Source organism: Spinacia oleracea, chromosome 4, assembly GCF_020520425.1.
Source record: "Spinacia oleracea cultivar Varoflay chromosome 4, BTI_SOV_V1, whole genome shotgun sequence".
In the NCBI taxonomy this organism is placed as follows: domain Eukaryota; kingdom Viridiplantae; phylum Streptophyta; class Magnoliopsida; order Caryophyllales; family Amaranthaceae; genus Spinacia; species Spinacia oleracea.
Window position 1 is genome coordinate 49,991,910 of NC_079490.1, and position 21,292 is coordinate 50,013,201.

General features: G+C 40.7%; 4 protein-coding genes across 13 annotated transcripts; all 4 read right to left on the bottom strand.

Annotated features, from left to right (window-relative positions):
* Positions 1 to 4,152: 4,152 nt before the first annotated feature.
* Positions 4,153 to 6,513, bottom strand: LOC130471519 (uncharacterized). The gene is made up of 2 exons (XM_056841702.1): positions 5,578 to 6,513; positions 4,153 to 5,352 (listed from the first exon to the last, which is right to left on the bottom strand). The coding sequence occupies exons 1-2, from the start codon at positions 6,511 to 6,513 to the stop codon at positions 4,153 to 4,155; spliced, it is 2,136 nt and encodes a 711-aa protein (XP_056697680.1).
* Positions 6,514 to 6,633: 120 nt separating this feature from the next.
* Positions 6,634 to 7,407, bottom strand: LOC110797273 (uncharacterized). The gene has a single exon (XM_022002368.1). It carries the CDS (start codon positions 7,405 to 7,407, stop codon positions 6,634 to 6,636), a length of 774 nt encoding a protein of 257 aa, XP_021858060.1.
* A 78-nt stretch (positions 7,408 to 7,485) lies between these two features.
* LOC110797275 (uncharacterized) lies at positions 7,486 to 7,989 on the bottom strand. The gene has a single exon (XM_022002369.1). The coding sequence runs from the start codon at positions 7,987 to 7,989 to the stop codon at positions 7,486 to 7,488; it is 504 nt and encodes a 167-aa protein (XP_021858061.1).
* A 4,989-nt stretch (positions 7,990 to 12,978) lies between these two features.
* Positions 12,979 to 20,695, bottom strand: LOC110797278 (uncharacterized). 10 transcript variants are annotated; one of them, XR_008932966.1, is made up of 11 exons: positions 20,287 to 20,692; positions 20,045 to 20,106; positions 18,969 to 19,040; positions 18,746 to 18,819; positions 17,576 to 17,788; positions 15,956 to 16,049; positions 15,776 to 15,842; positions 14,529 to 14,707; positions 13,978 to 14,216; positions 13,501 to 13,599; positions 12,979 to 13,429 (listed from the first exon to the last, which is right to left on the bottom strand). XR_008932966.1 is itself a non-coding variant. In XM_022002373.2 (8 exons), exons 5-8 carry the CDS (start codon positions 17,722 to 17,724, stop codon positions 14,568 to 14,570), a joined length of 450 nt encoding a protein of 149 aa, XP_021858065.1. In that variant the 5' UTR covers positions 17,725 to 17,788; positions 18,746 to 18,819; positions 18,969 to 19,040; positions 20,045 to 20,106; positions 20,287 to 20,690; the 3' UTR covers positions 14,350 to 14,567. The 10 variants fall into 10 exon arrangements, 1 of the variants encoding a protein (XP_021858065.1); XR_008932965.1 differs by having other exon boundaries at positions 13,920 to 14,216; XR_002535803.2 differs by having other exon boundaries at positions 13,501 to 13,602; positions 13,920 to 14,216.
* Between the last annotated feature and the right edge of the window lie 597 nt (positions 20,696 to 21,292).

Below are 21,292 nucleotides of genomic sequence, written 5' to 3' on the forward strand. Positions count from 1 at the left end.
ATGCATACTTGGACCAAGGGCATTATTTCCTTCATACGGTTCCCGGTCCACCCTTTTGTGGAGGAAGTATTGGATGGGTTCGGCATTGGCCTCTGCTAATTGTCACCCAATTCTTGGACAAACGCAATTGGGTACGTCGCAAAGTGTGAGCTGTTGGGCCTCAGGCCGTCGTTCAATGCATTTCTTAGGTTGGTGCGTTTTCAGAAGGTAAAGGGAGCCGAAGGTTGGTTCTAATTAGCTAACAAAGGGGAGTATGCTACCACTTTTGACAAGCCGTCAAAACACCACTTCTGGAGAATGAGGTGGGTGGTGATGTGGACCGCCGACGAGGAGGCGGAGCTAAAATTTAGCCGTTGGCAATTAGAACCTCAGTTTGCAGGGGGAACGAGGAATTGTCGGCCTTAACGGCACAGGAATGGGATCAAATCACGGTCCATTTCCACGCTGAGGCCGTGACAGCACATACCAAGAACCTGAGCATTCCCTTGTCTTGGCTTCCGTCATGTGCTCAGCTCAGGGACCCTGTGTTCCTGGCAGCGGCTGGCCTAGACCATGGGTGGGACCAAGGTATCATGGCATTACTACTTTTGTGTATTGGATGTTACTTTCTTACTAACTTTTATGAAAAAAATCTCCTTTTGCAGCCATCGCCATGTCCAAGCTTCCGCCTCAAGAGAAGGGGGTTATTAGCACCAAGGAGTGGTTAACCCAGATGGTTGACCAGAAGCTGAAAGGGATCGGCGGAGGTGCTCCGGCAAGAGTGAGTTGCCTATATATTTATTATTTTTTGTTTGTTTTTTTTTTAATATCTTTCTTCCTCTAATATTTCAGAAGGGCGAGAAAGGTTCGGCCGGCCCTAAGCGCAAAGCCGAGGACAAGGACGCTTCCATGGCGGGGAAACGTCCCAAGGTCAAGGCGGGGATCAGGCGTCCCAAAAGGGAGGACTTGCCAAAGAAGTCGTCTGATTCTCCGGTGGAAGTCGTTCCTATGGCAGTGACTCCTCTGCGGCAGCATCCTCCTACGGAGGGTTCGGCCAAAAGAGGGGATGCCAGAGGCGGAGCCGGTCCCAGCAAGAGGGTTTCTTTCCCTACGCCGGTCGAGGTCCTTGATGGTGAGGACGACCAGCCTTCGGCTCAGGCGGCCCAGAATCCAGAAGCTCATCCTCCTCCTCATGTGGGAGGCGAAGACCCAGGTAAATGCTAAATTCTTCAAGTTAAATTGTTTTCTTGATCAAGTACATTTGTGGACTCTCACCTCTTCTTTTTGTATAGCTTCTGGCCGGCAGGTGGCTCTGGACGATGAGGTCCGCAATATTCCTCCGTCTCGGTATTTCTCATCCCGAGATAAGGCTAAGATCATCTCTTCGGTGATTAAGGCCGTGCCGAAGGAATATGTGGAGCAGTTCCCTCCGGCGACGGATGCGCAATTCGGGGCTATGCAGGCGGTTCTCCTGGAAGTAAGCATCCGTCTTTTTGTTTCATTCCTGTACTTAGCAATTTTTACTCTTTCTTACTTACATTTTTCTTGCAGCTGCTTATTAAGGCCGAGGGCTTTAAACGCTGGCGAGCTGACGTCACCAGTCAGCTTCAGCGGCAGGTGCATAAGGCCACCAATGCCGGGGACTATGCCATGGCGACGGTGGAAAAGGTTTGGCTGGAGATGCAGGAGACCATTGAAGCTAAGAGCAAGGAGCTGGCCGTCCTGAGGAGTGACAAGAGGCAGTGCTTGATCAAAATTAATGAACAAGTTCTTGCTATTGAGACCCTTAATGCCGAAGCCCTTTCTACCCAGTCGTTCCTCCAGGAGGCCGAAGCCAAGGTGAAGGAAGCTGCGAGCTTGCGCCAGTAAGTGGCCAGTCTTGAAGAGATGGTCTCGGCTTCTCAGGCCGAGGTTTCTCGGGTCAAGGACGAGCCCAAGTTGGCTGCGGAGGAGGTGAGAGAGAGAACTCGCCGGGCATGGGACGCCTGCATGGAGGACTTCTCATTCGCCTGGTTTGAGCGGCAAATTCAAAAGCAGGGTGCAATTATTGAGGCCGAGCAACAAGGTCTTCCTCCTCCCGTGTTTGAGGATTCCGACGCCGAAAGTGAGGAGGTGAACTCACTGGCTCCGGAGGAGGGGACTTCAGCTCAGCCAACCTCAAAGCGTGCTGTCGACGGTCCAGATGGTGTGGGCACGTCGACCTCGGCCCATTCTGCCGCTGCTCATCCTGCTGGGTCTTAACTCAACTCCCCTTCATCAAAATCAGTTTTTATGGCGCCTAGAGCGTCTGTAATGAATAACTTTTATTTGTGTTTCAACGCCTTGGGCGTTTGTTTGGATAATTTTTTATTTTTGTTGAATTTGGCGCCGTTTTGAGCGCAGACCAGTGGTGATTCGTCACCTTTTTATGTTATCTTTTTCTGTTGACTTTTAAACGCCTTCTCTGTGTATGTCGTGTGTGATTGGCCGTCCATTTTATGCCCCAGAGCAGGTGTTTGCAAGTCTCTGAACCAGACTCCCATGCCCAAGTTTATTTTAGTTGATTGATTGACGCAAGTCAATCAATCAATATGATTGCCGCTGAACTTGGGTATGGGGATTATTGTGCGGCTTCTCGCAGTTGGACTACTTTTTTTGTTTCGGCATGTAGGAGTAATCCTACTTGCCTTAGAAAATATTCGTTGTTTTAAGAAGACGACGAATTATATGGGGGGTTTACCCCAGTTGTAAATTGGGCGCGGCATGTGTGATGCTGCGGCATATAGGAATGAACCTATTTGCCTTAGAAAAATATTCATTTTTAAGAAAACGACAAGTTGTATGGGTTTTGCCCCCGTCGCAAATTGGGCGCGGCATTATTGATTCCGCGGCGTAAGACTTATGTGGGGGTTTGCCCCTGTCGTCAATGTGAAGCGGCATGTTTGTTGCCGCGGCATATAGGAATGAACCTATTTGCCTTAGAAAAATATTCATTTTTACGAAAACGACAAGTTGTATGGGGTTTGCCCCTGTCGCAAATTGGGCGAGCATGTTTGATGCCGCGGCGTATGACTTATGTGGGGGTTTGCATGCATATGTTAGATAAGTTAGTAAAGATTAATAAATAGGACGAAACGAGAGTAGTATTATTTATACTTTGTAAGGCAAATTTAGCCGGTTACAAGGGAGACTACTACTCCGTTAGGACCATTAGCGGCCGTTGTCTAAACCACGAATTCTTTCATAAAAGATAGTCAGAATACACCTTAGAAAAAGTATTTTTTGAGATTGTCTACATTCCAGGTGCGTAGAATTGGTCGGCCCTGCATGTCCTGAATGCGATAGGTTCCATCTCTGACCTCGTCATAGATCTCATAGGGTCCCTCCCAAGTGGGCGTCAGTTTACCCTGTTCGTTGGCTCGTCCCACAGATTCCATTTTTTGGAGAACAAAGTCTCCTACTTTGAGCACTCTTTTGGAGACTTTCTTGTTGTACTCCCTCGCCATCCTTATCTTGTACAGTTGTTGCCTCAATGCTGCATTTCCTCTTACTTCAGGTAAAAAGTCAAGGGCCAACTTCATCATTTCCCAGTTGACATTCTCGTCATATAACATGACCCTTAGTGTAGGTTCACACATTTCTATGAGCAATACGGCCTCAGCTCCATAGGCTAGCAGGAATGGGGTTTCGCCAGTTGAGTTCTTAGCCGTGGTGCGGATGGACCATAAGACGTTTGGCAGCTCATCGGCCCATAGACCCTTGGCTTCATCTAGTTTCTTCTTGATCCCCTCGGAGATGACCTTGTTATAAGCTTCGACTTGGCCATTGGCTTGAGGTCTTCCCACAGAGGCAAAGCAGCTGTGTATGCCGTGGTCTGCTAACCACTCCTTCAGCTTAGGCGTCTCAAACTGAGGCCCATTATCAAAGACGATAGCTTGAGGTATTCCAAAGCGAGTCATGATATTTTTCCAGATAAACGCCCTCACATCACTTGTCTTTATGTTCTTAAGAGCCTCTGCTTCAACCCACTTGGTGAAGTAATCAACAGCCACTATCACATAGCGCCGGCCTCCAGGGGCCACTGTATATGGCCCTAACAGGTCCATTCCCCACTTGGAAAACGGAATGGGACTCATAATAGGAGTGAGAGGGTGGGCCGGCCTATGGATGAGATGAGCAAACCGTTGGCACTTGTCACATTTTTGCACCATGGCTAGAGCGTCTTCTCTCAAAGTGGGCCAGTAATAACCAGTTCGCAAAGGCTTTCTCTGCCAAGGCTCGTCCTCCAATGTGGGAGCTACATAATCCTTGGTGCAAATCATCTAGAATTTCTTTCCCTTTCTCAGGAGTGACACACCGCAGGAGGGGTCTAGAAAATGACTTCTTGTACAAAACTCCATTCCACCATTCAAACCAAGAACTCTTCTTTTGTATTTTGGCGGCCAGACTTGAATCGTCCGGAAGCGTACCGTCCACTTTGTAAGCAATGATAGGGTCCATCCAGGTTGACGACCGATCCAGAATAGCTACCATAGGAGCGCACACTTCCTGCTCAATACTTCGCTTATCCTTTACTTCCCAGAACACGTGACGCGGTGTATCACAGGAAGCCGAGCTAGCTAGTTTTGACAGGGCATCGGCCTGATTGTTCTCCGTTCTGGGAATCTGCTTAGCTTCAAAGCTCTTTAGATGTTCTATTTCTTGATGCACAGCTTGCATATATTTGATCATGTTAGGGTCTCTTGCCTCATAGTCCCCATTTACTTGACTCACAATGAGCTGAGAGTCAGAGAAGGCAAGTATCACTTGAGCTCCAGCAGCTTTGCACATTTTTATGCCGGCTAATAAAGCTTCGTATTCTGCCTCGTTGTTGGATGTTTGGAAATTGAATCTCATGGCATACTCATACTTGTCTACTTCAGGAGATTGACATATTATGTCGGCTCCACACCCGTTCTGGCTTGACGAGCCATCTACATAGACTGTCCAGCGAGTCGCCACATTCTTTTCAAGAGTCGGCCTCGTCATTTCTGCAATGAAATCAGCAAATGCTTGTCCCTTGATAGCTTTTCGAGGCTCATATGAGAAATCAAATCCATTCAGCTCAATTGCCCATTTCAGCATTCGTCCAGCAGCGTCTAGCTTAGTAAGAGGTTGTTTCAAGGGCTGGTCCTTAGTAAGAGGTAGTTTGTGTGCCAGAAAATAAGGGCGCAGCTTCTTGCTGGCCATAAACAGCGCAAGTGCAAACTTCTCAATTGGAGAATATCTTAATTCAGCGTTTTGCAGGACATGGCTCACAAAATAGACGGGGAGTTGCACTCCCTCCCTTTCATTTAGCAAGACAGCACTCAAGGACCACTCAGAAATGGCCAAATACACATACAAAGTTTCCCCCTGAAGAGGACTGACAAGCCGAGGTAAGGTGTGGAGGTGTTCTTTTAATCGGACGAAGGCAGTTTCTGCCGCCTCAGTCCATTCAAATTTGCTCTTCTTCTTGATTGTGACGAAGAAGTAATGACACTTGTCACCTGCCCTTGATTAGAACCGCCCCAGGGCCGCTAGACATCCTGTCAGGCGTTGGACTTCCTTGACTGATTTTGGCGACGTCATATCTATTACTGCCTGTACTTTATCAGGATTGGCCTCGATTCCTCTTTCATCAATAAGGAATCCCAAGAACTTCCCAGCCGTTACCCCAAAAACACACTTCTTTGGATTCAACCTCATCTGATATTTTCGGAGCGTCTCAAAAGTTTCTCTTAAGTCAGCCAAGTGTTCTTCGCGTTGCTTGCTTTTTACTATCATATCATCAATGTAAGCTTCGATGTTTCGTCCTAACTGACAAGAGAAGCCAGTGTTGACTAGACGCTGAAATGTGGGTGGCGCATTCTTTAAACCGAACGGCATCACTTTGTAACAGTATAGGCCTTGCTCAGTAACAAATGACGTCTTTTCCTGATCGTCTGGCCACAAAGGAATTTGGTGAAAGCCCGAGTATGCGTCCATGAAAGACATCAAAGCGTGGCCAGCCGTTGAATCTACCAACCGGTCTATCTTGGGTAGAGGGAAGCTGTCTTTTGGGCAAGCCTTGTTTAGATTTGTATAGTCCACACACATTCTCCAGGATTTGTTGGGCTTCGGCACCAACACTACATTTGCCACCCAATCTGGATATTGACTTGGCCGAATGAACCTAGCCTCCAACAAATTCTGCACTTCTTCAGCTGCAGCTTTGTTTCTTGCTTCCCCATGATTTCTCTTCTTCTGACGAACAGGTTTTAAGGACTCATCTACATTGAGCTTATGTACAGCTATGCTTGGATCAATGCCCGGCATCTCCTCCACAGCAAAAGCAAAAATGTCCTGGAATTCCCTCAGGAGAGTGACTAAATGTGCCCCAAGCTGGTCGTCAGGAGAGACCCCTACTGGCACCGTCCTATCTGGACGTGCTTCATCAAGGATGATTTCATAATTTCCACCAACCGGCTCAGGCCGCCTAGTTTCCATGTGAGTCGTGGCAATGGTAAAGGTCTCCTTCTTGACTTTCTCCTCCATCTCATCTAGTTTTCTTTTTGAGCTTGCTCTGGCTTAGTCAGTTTTCCCCCAAGCCTCGGGACTTAGCGTAGTGAGGTAACAATCTCTTGATAGCTGTTGATCACCATGAATTGTGCCGACCTAACCTTTATCACAGACATACTTCATGAGCATAAGATGAGTGACGACCACTGCCTTGGCCTGATTCAAAGTTGGACGACCCAATATGATATTGTAAGCAGTGAGGTCCTTTACAATTAGAAAGCGGACGTTCAAGTTCTTGCTTTGATGCCGGCCTCCAACTCGTAGGGGCAAAGTGATTATCCCCCGGGGGTGGATTATGCCGCCTCCGAATCCAATGATAGGATAATGTATTTTTTCAATTGTCTTTGGATCATGCTCAAGACGACTTAGACAAGTTGTGCTGATAATGTCTGACGAACTTCCCGTATCTACTAAAATACGCCTTACCTTGAGGTTTTCCACCTTCAATTCAATGACCAAGGGGTCGTCATGTGGAGTGGCGATCTTGCCCCTATCAGATTCACAAATCTCCACTTTAGGGAAATGGTCAATTGGGGCTTTTCCAGACAACATGACCTGTCCCAACCGGCTTGCATTGTCTTTTTGACCTCTCATTGTTGGGCCCCCAGCGGCTAGACCTCCTGAGATGATGGATACAATTTCTGGATCAGTGTCGTTGTCATCACGTCGGTATGACGGTGACTTGCTTTTCTTGTAGAACTTTTTACCACTTCCCCCTGTGCTTGTGATGAGATAGGATTTCAGGAACCCTTTGGCGGCTAGTCCATCGAGAGCCCTTCGTAGGGACTTGCAATCTTTTGTTTCATGTCCCACATCACAATGGAACTTACAGTAAAGCGAGCTGTCCCGGGTTTCCACCGGCGACTTCATGGGGAACGGTCGATCTATCTCATACCTATCACTGACATCTAGCAATATCGTATACAGGTCAGTGTTGTATTCAAACCTTTATTTGTCATAGGACCGTCCTCTCTTCTGCCCTTGGGAGCGGTCTGTCTGATATCCTTTCTTTTCAATGGCCCATGTCCCATTCGGACGGCTGGTCTTTTTGTCTGACTTATCCTTGCGCTGAGGATGATCTGTGGCCTCCGTTCCCTTAGACTCTTTGGGGACGGAGCAGATTTCAGTGGCATGGATAAAGGACTCGGCCTCATCCAGAGCGTCGACCATAGTTCTCACACTTTTCTTCACCAAATCGAACTTAAAGGACCCCTTCTTAAGTCCCCTAAAGAAATTATCAAACGCCACCCCGTCAGGCAGGTCTGGAATCTGTCCTGATTCCAAATTGAAACGTCGAACATAGCTTCGCAAAGATTCATCTTTTCCTTGCTGTATTCGACCCAAATGCATGCTCGTCTTTTTCTCTTCTTTATAAGCCATAAATCTTGCTGAAAATAACATCTCCAATTCGGCATATGTGTTGTCGTTCCCACAGGCAACTTCTCGAACCATTTGGAGGCAACTCCTTTAAGAGTGGATGGGAAGTATTTGCACTAGGTTGAATCAGTAGTCCCCTGGACATACATATGATGCCGATAGGCCAAGAGGTGTACATCAGGATCAGACGTGCCATCATAGGCATCAATAGCAGGTGGTTTTACTTTAGGCTCCTTGGGAGCATTCATGATATCAGCACAAAATGGGGTAGTGTAATCGAGGATGATGCCGGCTACCCCTTGTTGAATATGGCATATTGGATCCTGCCTTCTATTCTGGGATGTTCTACGCCGCTTGCTGTCCGCGCGGCTGACATGAGTCCTGGTGAGACGGCGCGAAGGGGCAGCGAGGGGTGAATCTTGCATGACAGGAGTGGAACCTGTATCTGACAGCTCAATTTCTTGGGGCCTATCTAGCTGAATGATCGGTACTCTTCGGGACGGTCCAGGTTCAGGACGAGAAGTTGGCAGGATCCGACGCGGAGCTATGGGCTGGAAGGAAGTTATTGCTCTGTCAAAGCGTCTGTCATGATCGTCATTTCGTGCTTGGTCTTGCCGCCAAACATTAGACCGAGTGAGTCCATTAAAGAATGGAATTCCCGTCCCCTGAGACTGAGAACGGATAATCTTGATCTCATCTTGTAGGGTGTCCATCTGTGCTTTGAATCCAGCTAGGATATCTTTAAGCTGCCCAGAAAACACCGTCAAGTCTGGGTTCTCTACCATAACTGTGTCGGCATCAGCCCTCAAGTGGCCGCCTGGAGGAAACAAAGGTTGACCCGTCTCATCTTCCACTTGAACCTGCTCGGGTTGCGACTCAGGAGGAGGTTCAGGACGACCGTCCTGCCCTACAGACTGGTGGCTTCTGTCGTCCCTCCCTCGAGGAGGACGATCACCATTGATTGCGGTTTCGTCATTTTCGTTTCGACTGATGGGCGCGTCTCCGAAGTGCTGGACGTCTACCATTTTACCTTACCTCCCCACAGACGGCGCCAAATGTTGTGGGAGTTTTTCCTGTATATGATGACGAGAAGGTATCAGGTTCCACGTAGTGTCGAGTCCAGTCCACGTCGGCGGCGTACCTACAAAACAAGAATATTCCCGAAGGAATATTCCCTCCGATGCTTAAGTAAGACACGGGTTTTAAGGAAGATGTAATTAATAAACAGAAAGCATTAAAGTAAGTAGTAGAATGTTTCTCTATCTAGAATTGTGTGTCCATTTCTTGGGAATTGGAGGTATTTATAGTCTCCTCCTTTTAGGGGAAAACCCTAGAATCATGTCACATGATTGGCTAGTTCATTAGATAATGACATGTGTCACTATCACAACATTCCTTATGGGCCATGGGCCTCAAAAGGGACTCATTCATCAGCATAGGCTGATTCTTGGGTGGCAGCCAAGATATGCGGCTGACCAATGATTGGGAGCCACGTGTCGCGTAACATTGATGCCACGTAGGTGGGATATTTTTACCGACATCACTAAGTACTTAAAAATGTGTTCTACAAAAACCTAACGAACGAACGAACAAACCCCACAATTTCCTCATATTATTAGACCATTTAAATCAATTCCCGTAAAAATGGGATTCAAATAAATCATTATTTCACATTGATAAGTTTAAAGATGTCAAAGACCCTAACACTTAACCTGACCAAATTAAAACATGTCAAGATTTCTTGCGATATTTGCATCACTATTCTCAAGAGCTTAGGGCTCGTTCGGTATTTTTTTTCTTTTCCAGCTTTATAATTTTTACAAAACTAAAACAAAAATATGCAAACCACAAAAAGTAGTTTCCGGTTTTTTGTTGTCAGTTTCTAAAATTAACATGATTACAATAGGTATGACTAACTTTTAGTTAATTATTCAATCTAAATCATAGGACTTATAAAACCAAAAAACCAAAAATTAGAAACTGACAGTGATACAGAACGGACCCTTAGCTTTCTTATTATTAAGAGCTTATCTTTCTTATTAAAACAGTACCAAGAATGGCTCTCTGCACCGATCACCGGTTGTTGTATTCTCTGCGAACATTTTCCTAAATCATATACAGTGGTCGTTTCTGGGTACGACAACGTGACATTGGGAACAAAATTTTGAACAGTTCTGAAGTACCAATAATGACACACGTATATATTAGGTCGTTCAATTAATTTGATCTAAGGGCTACAAAAGTCACATTATTTTAAAAATATACCCTCAATTCCTCAATATGCATTTACATGTGACCAGAAATTTATATATTCCTCAATATGCATTCCTCAATATGCTCTAGTTCCTCAATTTTACCTACAAATATACCCTCAGATTCACCTACGAATATGCATATACCCTCAATTCCTCAATATGCAAATAAATGTGTCATATTACCAAATCAAATTATCCTCAATATGCATATCCAACAATGGAAACCCTACTTACAATGGCTTATAGATCTGAAATCAACCTAATCCATCGGAAAATCAATCATACACATGGCAAAAATCAATATGTACAAACACCAATCAAAACCCTAACCGTTTGAAATTCACGTCGTTGAAATACAATCGTCGGAAATTAGGGTCAAATCAAATCAATAGAATGAAATTCAAAGATTTCTACTAAAATTCAAACAAACGCATTAAACAGAATCATACTTGAACATAAAGACTCGATTATTTTCATATACAAAAATTCAAACAAACGCAATAATAAACCCTACATTCCTAGAAATATGCCTATACCAAAATCATACTTCATTATTTGAATATTCCTAATAATTTCCCGCAAAAAACTATCATTTCCATATCCTACATCCCTAATTATTTCCATGTGGAAAAAATATATTAATTACATATTAATTAATTGAATATCTTAAAGTTTCCTTGTAGAAAGAGTGAAAGAGATGATAAAAAGCATCCAAATTTCAATCATCAATCAATGGAGCTGGAACAAATTAAACCCCCAAATCTTAAAAATTTGAAATCGAAAATTTAAGAAATGAAAGAAATTGAGGGATTTACCGAATAGAGAGAAAGAGAGTGATTTTGGAACTCGATTTCTTCCCCAAATCTTAAAAAATTGAAATCGAAAGAACTGAGAGTTGAAAGAACGCCGGCGATGAGCACAATTGCAGACATTCAGTCCTTATATGCGTGCGAGAGTATCAATCCGACCAGCCGAAACTCGAACAAAATTAAGAAATGAAATTAGGGTTTTGAGGAAGGAGAAGAAGCTCAGCGAAAGGAAGAAGAAAGGTTTGAGAGGAAGGAGGAGGAGTACACGGCTGCCCAGTTAGGGTGATTGAAATAAACCGTAAAAATATGAAGGGTGTATAAGTCTTTTAAAATGAGGACAAAAAAAGTGATGTTACAAAAACACTCCCAGTTGTTCCTTTATATAATAGAGATAGAGACGAGAATTTACAATTAATGTTAATATGGTTTGTAAGTAGTAGGGGCTTTTTAGACTATCTTATACAGACACCGAAATATTATTTATGATAATGACCCTTGGAGTTCCTTTATACTACCTCCTTTCCCGAAAAATCTTTACGCTTAAGGAACTTTGATGAGAATGTACGAGATGTTGGAGAGAACAAGTGAGAAAATGAGCGGTAATAAATAAGTGGATGAAAATTAATAGGAGTATTAAAGTATTTTGAGTGAGTAAGTTGTGGTGGACTCACATAATAAAATATTGCGAGTTGTATGTTGTGGTGGGTCAAGCCAGGGTAACCATGTAAAATTTAAATGCAAAAAAAGGAATAACGTAGAGTGTAAAGAACTTTCGGGAACAAACTAAAATGGAAAGCGTACAAAATATTAGGAACCCAAGTTAGTAGAATAAAGAAAGATACTCCCCCCGTCCCTTATTGTTTGCCGCATTTGACTTTTTACGGTTTTCAAGACACGACTAAAAATGTAAATGTATCCAATTCTATACGCGTAAATATTATAAAAGGTTGATATTATAAAATTATATGATTATATTATTTCTTATAGTTTAGTGAGAAGTTATTGTCAGCCTATAGTTTGACCTTAAAAATTCAATGGGGCAAACATTAGGGATATAGATAGAGAAAGTAGTAGATATAAGAGCAACTCTAATAGTTAGCTACAATTCTACAAAGTGGTATAACTAAATTTTCCACATCCAATTTCTGGCTACAATGTTTTTAACCTACAAGGGTTCCTATTGGTTGGCTACAACACCTCACAACTCCTCATAATATTTTATTTAAATATAATTTTATTTATTTACCTTTTTCACTTTTTCACACCCATAATTTCCGGTCCGCTTTTCGGGCCCGACCAGGCCCGACCCGAACTTTAAAAAAAAAATTGCGGGCTTTGGACAATGTAAAACAACAATTTTAGTTATAAATTTGGCCCGGCCCAAAATGGCCCAAAAAGCCCGCTAATTTTGGCCCGAAATAGCGGGTTTTGGGCACAAAATTTGGCCCGAAGCTTGGCCCGGCCCGACACATTGGGCAGATTTTTATTCTCTCTGCCCGGCCCGGCCCGCCATTTGATCAGGTCTAAGTATAAGATTTAAATTTGTAGATCCATCAATCAAAATCTGAGCAGTCAAAGTCGGAAAATGTTTCATTAACCCTGAGGGTTACTAACCCTGTGAGGTGTCAATGACATGGCGTTTATTTTTGATCTATTTGTTTATGCTTTAATTATGATGTTCAATTAATGTTTTTTTGGTTCCCGTAATTTTTCTATCTATCATCTATATTAGGTCAATTGAATAATTATGATTTGGCTCCATTTTCTTTGTTCATTATACAGTATTCTTTAAAAAAACTATGTGTATCTTCCACCAAAAAATAACGGGTACGGGTGAACCGTATAAAAAAAATTATTCTCATTCGGATTAGTTACGTTGGTCTACAAGACTTATCCTTTCATTTATTATTACTAGTTGTTGGACCGCGCGCGTAGCGCGCGGTCCCCCAAGATATTAAAAATTAATTAGAAAATTATTCGTCAAGTATTTGCATAATAGGTTTAGGAAAAAACACACAAATATGTTTATATTCTAATCATTGGGATGAATTAGTTGATGAAAAAAATTGTAAATAGATGATACAAATTGATATTGATACAAATTGGAAATTAAAGCCTCTAATCTAACAATATCCCCTTGGTTTACAGAACTTGATCTTAATCCTCAACCTTTGATCGTTGCTCCAGCACCCATCAATGGTGTTTCTTATTTCTGATCAAACTCTGGCTCATTGCACTATCCTTTGTGCACACAAACATTGAATGAGTTTGTCACATTGTTTGGCCCTAAATCTGCTAAAATTCTCCCTTGGCTCCATTTTTCACTCAGGCCCTCCATATTCATTGCTACCCTCTTCATCAAAGAAAAGCTCCCCACAAGAGTTGGTTTGGCGTGCTCCATGCAACTCGAGTTGTCATGGCTAGCGTCTCCTTACATAGCCACAACATCACCTGCAGAGATCATAAGGACATTAGGTTATCACCTATAGAGTTATATGCATACATGTCCAACTGTAGAATACCTGCCAAAACTGTTTACATTCTTGAAAGCCCATAAGTTATTTAACACTTCAACCTTGGAAATTGATATTTATTAATCGACCCAAATCAAACCTCCTAACCTGCTAATACAAGAAGTCAAGAACCATTTAGAACTCAACTTGACCCAAACTCAACCAATTTCAAATGTTGATCTACCAGGTCCAAAAAATTTAAACCTGAAAATTATATTAGTTATATCGACTGACCCAGCCCTACTCAGGGTATCTTCTTTATATATCTGATTATAGATAAGCGCCATCAAATTGGTGTTAGCTAGGTTCACATAAGATCATCGCTGACCCTGCTTATCTATACTAATCCCGGGTTTTATTCATAAGATAAGAATAGGAAAAGCTAAGCCATTTTATACAAACAAAGATAACATTGTGTAGATACTCACTGAATATGATAAGTTGAACATGTCGAACCAGTTTCCTCGTACATGTAAATAGAGGTACCTTCTGCAGTTGTTGAACAACCATTGCCAGTTGAGTAGCCCACCCTTTCTCCGCCTAAATGTTGCCCAAATTGTAATGCTAAAAAGTTTAAATTTGAGACATTACACTCCTGTTGCGGCAATGGAGAAGTTAATCTCGCCTCTAATGCATACCCGGCCCGAAGAGCTTATGAAGCTATTTGATTCCCGAGATAGTGATGTCGTGCATTTCAGGACATACATGCTTTACAATATATAAGTCTGCGATTCACATATCTTAGTTCAGTAGCAACTTCAAGTACATTATCCAGAAATGAGACAGAACGTAACTAATATAACCTGCATAGCCTAAAGAAAGTCACTTAGATTTGAAGGACATATTCAAAAAGAAATATGCGTGCCAAGAATACATAACATATAATACATTAAGGAAATACAATATAACTCATTTTCATACAAACACCTATCACATGTTAGAGCACAGAAAATAAAATGTTGATAAACTTAATATTTGGAAATGGAAAGCGGGACAATAGAAAGAAAACCCAATCAAACTCATTTAGGATCTCGCACCTCAGGTATAATGTTCAGTTGTTTCTGTAAGCTATAATCTCAACCATTCATTCCCATCAATGAACTCCGTATCGAGAAATAGCCTAGCGTCCTGAATCGCAAAGGAATTTGCTCATGCCACTCGCCCTGTTGTGTTTGCTCCCTTTCGGCTGCACGAGAATCCACCGAACAAAGTTGTCCTGAAAAACAAAACCCCAAAACCAAATTTTGTTACTCTAAATATTTTCCCTCACTATCATTACTGGCATCAGAATATTTTCCCTACACCTATCTGTCTTGCTCTCTCTTTATGGCACTTTCATTATGGTATAAAGTCAAGAAAAGGGTGAGAATTCAATACATAAATAAACCCTCTTAAATTTTACCATAACAAAAGAAAACTGAATAAATCAGTAAAAGTCTAATACTGTCTAATACCTAGTAAGATATTAGAGATAAATTTGTCAAGTGATTATGACTCTTGAGTCTCATGACCAAGCACATAAGCATATAAGACAAGCCTCATAGTTCAGAGCTAATGTTCCAAAGTACTATCTAATTCAAGCATCAATTGAACGTGCCAAAAGAAAATGAAATAGATGGAAAAAGAACAAAAAATAAATGACTCACTTACCTTGGGGCCATGAACAAAAACCACATCCGGCCGTGTTGGCAAGCCAGTAACTCTAGAGCTAATAAATACGCACTCTACCAATTTGTATATGTGAGAAATATATTAGCATACTAAAACCACGCCAGCAATAATGTTGGCTCCTCAATCAACTGCGAGGACAAGGTGTTCTAGCAAGTCTATATTCTTTTTCTGCAATAATCTCAGTTTTGGAAATCCTAAGGGAAGGTAGGGAGTTTACTGACTGCAGGATTCTCGAGGTATAGTGCTCTCAAGTCCAACAAGGGAATGAGTTTACTCACAAGTCAATTACCAAGGTTATGACCTACAACTCTTTCACCTTAGCTTTTAATTAATGTTGTTTTCCTCTTTGTAAATTGCAGAAGTCATAAAAACAAAAACGAATCTCAATCCTGGTAGAAAATTGAAGCAGCAAGTTTTTTATATAACCGGGCCATGTGGTCCAAAAGAATTTCCATTTCGTTCACTTATCAAGGCAAACTCATCAGAGTCATCACATACAAAAGAATGTGTAAGACAAATAACTTTTACTGTATTAGCAAATCCAAAATAGATCCATGGAAAGACTCCATTTCCTTATAGTAAATATAATGAACTTCTAAATAAACTATTTTACCAGATGAAGTTTTAGGATCATCTCTAAAGCAGTCAGGCTTCAGAAATTGAGACTCCATCTCCCGAACCTGCACGAACAAAAAAGAATTTCCAGATTGATTGGGGAAATAAAGGAACATAAAGCATAAAGAAAGAAACAGAAAAGCAACAGACAAAGAAGCTATTAGATCAAAGGTCCTACTTGTTTAGAGCAATCACTGAACTCCTCTGTGATCTCACTGCAAAGTTGTTGGTAAGTTGACTCCTTCCCTGAGATCATGTACATTCCAAAACCACTGTTGTGTTTTTCCATAATGCCATATATCAGATAATACAAGATGGAAAAACTACATTGAAGCTAGCACATGTAATAAAGCAATGACTAACCATCACCGAGCAATTATGTAAAATTTTAGGCTGCAATGATATTAACTTTTGTGCCACACTCACAATTAAAGGAATCTAACCAGGTGTTCTGCATACACCAGTTTAAAGAAAAAAAAAGTAATTTCTGTAGAAGAAGAACTTGCATCTCCAGAACTCATATATCAAGCAATGATTAGTGGTCATAGAAAAGGTTTTTCTAGAAACAACTCAAAATAAAATAGTTCTTGTTTCCAAAAGATATTAACTTCAATTATTTAAATCTAATCTTTTACTCCATCAGTCCCATAATATAGTGCCCATTTGACTTTTTTCACTGGAATTAAGAAACTTGAAAAATAACATGAGTATTATTTAGATCAAATCCAAAAACCTTTAGGCAGGGTATCCAGTGCTCGGTGCCCACTGCTGCCAATGAAACGGGGAGTTTACCATTTGACACAGAGATGGACACTACTTTTAAAATCCCACACCAACTAATTCCCATCCAATACTGGTATGGCGAAATTCACTCATAATGCTTGACAACCCAAGGACAAAAGGAGGTTTTTCTACTTATACATCAACCTATTTGAAGCAAATACAACTACGAAAGTTCTATATTATCCTTATACCAATACTAATAGAATGCATCACTGTTCAGACATCGGATCAACTCATACAATCCATAATATATTAACAACCCAAATACTCAAATCCGAAACACTGATCATCCAACCAACTTCGTATCGTTGCTGAATAGAGAGAAACTTACGAAGCAAATTAGGGATGTTCGATCTTAAATCTTCTCCAAAGGAGTTGATATTGGGATTACCAGTTGTCATTTCCTCTGAAATTGACACCTTCCTCTCGAAAGAGGCTAAAATAGTTTATGTAGAAGTCCATTATATTTACTATAAGGAAATGGAGTCTTTCCATGGATCTATTTTGGATTTGCTAATACAGTAAAAGTTATTTGTCTTACACAAGAGGCAAGCAAAATCTTAAGAGGAAAATAGGAAGAGTAAGCCAAATTTAAAATACACACTTTCAAAATCTATTAGCTTATGCTGCTCCATTAGAAATATGCAAGACAATCCCTTGATCCTTCTATAATCTATTCCATTAGAAATGCACCATATCCATTAAATTAAAAGTGAGAATCTTATACATTTTACATTCTGTTTAAACAACAAAGACAGAAGAATAATGAATTAAAAGTTTTAACAAAATGAGGCAAACCAGGTCTGGCTCAAGAAATGTCCAGAATGTTAGAAGAATCAGTAAGTCCACAACCAGTAAAAACTCAACTCTAAAACATACAATTCATGTTCAGCTTCAGCTCACACTGCTTCAAAGCCATGTGTATTAAACCAAAACTTTTAATTCTTAAAGTCCTTCAAACATTAAGGGAATATTTCTTGAAAACCACAAAGAATGCAAAACAGATCCAACATACCTGATGTACAATTCACTATATACTTTATGGTTGACAACAAACAAGCAGCGACAACCACTACCCCCATGCAGCAACACCACGCCCAAAACACTGCCAACGACAGCCAAACAAAGCAGAACAGTTGCGCAATAGTCAATAACTGGCAGCATACCACCTTCGACTGACCTGCAACAATCCTTCCAGCTGCAAAGCAAATAGCCTCATGCAGCAGCTCTGCAGCAACAAGAAACCAACAACAATGTGTAAAACACCTATATCATCCATAATGTCGCACCTGAAAACATAGTAGAGCTAGCCTGACAAGAACCGTAACAAAAACAGGCCAATCAGACGCAAAAAACATTCAAGAACCTAGCTCAGCATAATAGACTAACCACCACACACAACCCACCACTACAACCAAACGACACAATGAGCCAAATCTTAAGTACCTATCCTATCATGAACCACATATGTCTCCTCTAAGATGACACAAATCTAGTAATCTACTTGCGTAATTTTTATTTTCTACCAGTAAGAGAACTTGTATTCTCATGCAATAACACATTTGAAATCAGGGCAAAGGTTGTCAATAGGCAGCAAACACTATGATCGAAGCATATATGTATTTTCTCTTTTTAAAATAATAAAGATTTTAAAAGTGCTATTTGTGTCTCTACATTTCCTTCTCTACCTCCCTCCTCTCTCTCTCTCTCTCTCTCTCTCTCTCTCTATCTATCTATCTATCTATATATCTATCTCACCCACGTCCTTTCCTTTTTCAACTTTTTGGGTTTTATAATTACTGCAGTCATCCAATTTAATATTTAGTATAGAAGATTGAACATTAGTAAATGGGGGTAATGAATTAGAGTAAATGAATCCAAAGACTTGGAGATAATAGGGAGAGTGTGAGACAGGGGGCTGATGATATGAAGTTGAAGCAATAGAGGCACATAGCATAATGGCATGCACAAAAGCGATGAACCATGGTTTTGTTGATTTGCCCATAATATTGTTGCATTGTTTCAAATTTAAATGGAGATATATTGACAACCAAGGGTGATTTTATTCCCATTAAAAAATAGATATTTATAGTTGATACACGGAGTATAACAAGCATATGTAGGACATACAAATAAGGCAGAAAGGTAGTATTTATAATATACATAAAATATCTAGAACGCTAACCTTGTTAGGCACGTGGAGAATTTTGACGCGTCTAGCCTCTTCAGAGGACGACTTCAAAGGACGACAATGATAACCTAAGAAAATAAAACAGTAACTATACAGTCATTATTGCACCGTGAAACGGTAAACCATACAGGAATCTATGCACCGGAAAAATCCACGCAGACCAAAAACTAAGATGCGATGAAGCTAACAAAAGTACGAGGCAGAATAAATGACTTACAGAGTTACATGCATTGTTGTCCCAGTAAATGTGTGTCAGCAAAAGTGAACTTAAGCCACATTCAACAAGTGCCTACATTGTCAAAATATAAAATCAGATTAACAAGCTTTAAAATGAAATCAAACTCTAAAAAAGCAATTTGCACACTTCAAAGTATCCTCTTTGAAAACCTATCAGTCTCAAACATTCGTTCAAAGCATTCATGTGAAGTTGTCCCAAGAGTTGCGTTGTTTGTTCTTAAAAATAGTATATCTAGAAATTGTTAGAAACACTGCTATGCTTTTTTAAGCTCCAAAACAAGTGTTGTTGACCATTTCCCCTCAATTTTCACCCTTGTCTCTCTTACTAATTTAGCTCTCCTATCTCATCCTCTCCACCAGAACCATCACATATTTTCTCAATTTCACATCCTCGTCTCTCCTGTCATCAAATCCTCAACATCCCTTCTATAACCTCCCGTTTTGTTCCTAATCCTTAACTTCCCCCCTCTCACAAGCCAAATTCTCAATTACCTAGTTCGTAGATTCCCTTGAACTCCACAAAATCCTATCAAATTTCGCTCTTTTCCACCACAATTTTGTACAGTTCGACATTAGGTTCAGTTAGCCAGAACCTGGTAGTAATTTGTCATCAACCCTAATTCGACCCTAATTTTCTTATTATTCAAATTTATTTCTTTGTCAGAAAGTTAAACACAATAAATATTTTTCAAAGGAAAATATTGGAAAATCCAAAAGAAACCCAAATTGGAATCAGACCTAAATAGGTCCAAAGAGAAGCCTATAGCCAGGGGCACATGATGTGGTTAATTCTAGTAATAATAAGCTTAAAATTCAAAGAAATTTGAAGAATATTCAAGTATTCACAAATACCCATATAAAAATAATAATCAAAATCAACAAATTAGACAATTTCAAACCAACAAATAGGTGTTTCATAAAAAAAAAGTCAGAAACAAAAAGGAGAATTGTCCAGAAACCCTAACCTTCCCGAAAACTGGGCTTGGAATTCAAATTAAAGAAGCCAAAGTTAAAATTCAAAAAATGAAGAAGTAATGAAGTAGTTAAATTACTCACCTAGAAGATGTAGTAAAGAACTGAATATATTCCCATAAAGAGGTTAAACCATCACAAAAAATCTGACAAAACAAAATCAAACAAAAATAAAGACCGTAATTAGTTAGTATGAAATGAAATCCCTAAAATACAGAAGAGAAATCAAAAAAAATTATTATATAGGGGATCTCCACATTTAATGGCTTGAAATCAGATGAAACATAATCAAATAAAAAAAATAGAGAAGAAGATGGCGATGATACCAGATCTTAGAAACCGAAAGAAAAATTGAAAAGTGAGATCCAATCAAACCCTAGCCAACCAATTCGACTTTAATTTATGATACAACCATCGCCGTCATGATCGATTTATCGCGCAAGGATGGCAGGGAAGAAATCCGATCAACGAAAACCGATCACGCAAGGAGGGCAACAAGAAATCCGATCAACGAAGGAGAATCAAGAGAAAAATGGAAGAGGGAGAAGAACATAGGGAAGAAGAGAAAGAGAGAGAATACCACCGCCGCACAAGAAGCAGAGAGATGGATCAAAGGGAGCAAGGCGAAGAAGGAGAAACAGGCGGAGAAGGTGAGGCAAAGGGGAAAACAGAGGAGAGAGGAATTGAAGGAAGAGAAAGAAAGAAAAGGGAATCGCCAGAAACTAAAAGAATCAGGAAATAAAGAAGGGAAAAGAAATTTGGAAATATGATAGAATCAAGGTTTGAACCTTGGTTGATTGAGCAAATAGGATAGAGCCATCAAAGGGAAGCAATTTGGGAATTTTTCCTTATGAATAGTGAAAATCATCCATATGTCACTCAAAACACTATGCTTAAGCATAGTGTTTCAAGTTCATACATTTTAAAGTTTTGAGATTTTTCGACTAACTTAAAAATTAAAGGTCTAAATTCATCAATTTGGTCCATGACGACACATCCGATATTAGAGAAATGATGATTTAATGACTTAACCCAAAAAAGCACATTAATTTCCCTAAAAAAATCACATTAAGTTGGGAAGGAGGAAGAAATTATGACAATCACCATTATATCTTATCTTGAGAAAGAGGATGAATAAAATGGTCTTTTTCTTTTTATGAAACTAGTCGCCGGCCGCGCGCGTTGCCCACCGGTGTAGCTGGGAATTTCAAATGTGGCACCAATGTGTTCTAGTGCTTATAAGTCTATGGGATAATAGTATGTATGGTTTTGTTGTGCTTTTATTCTACAATTGTGAAATTATTAGTCTATGGAACTTTTAGTTTTTCAACG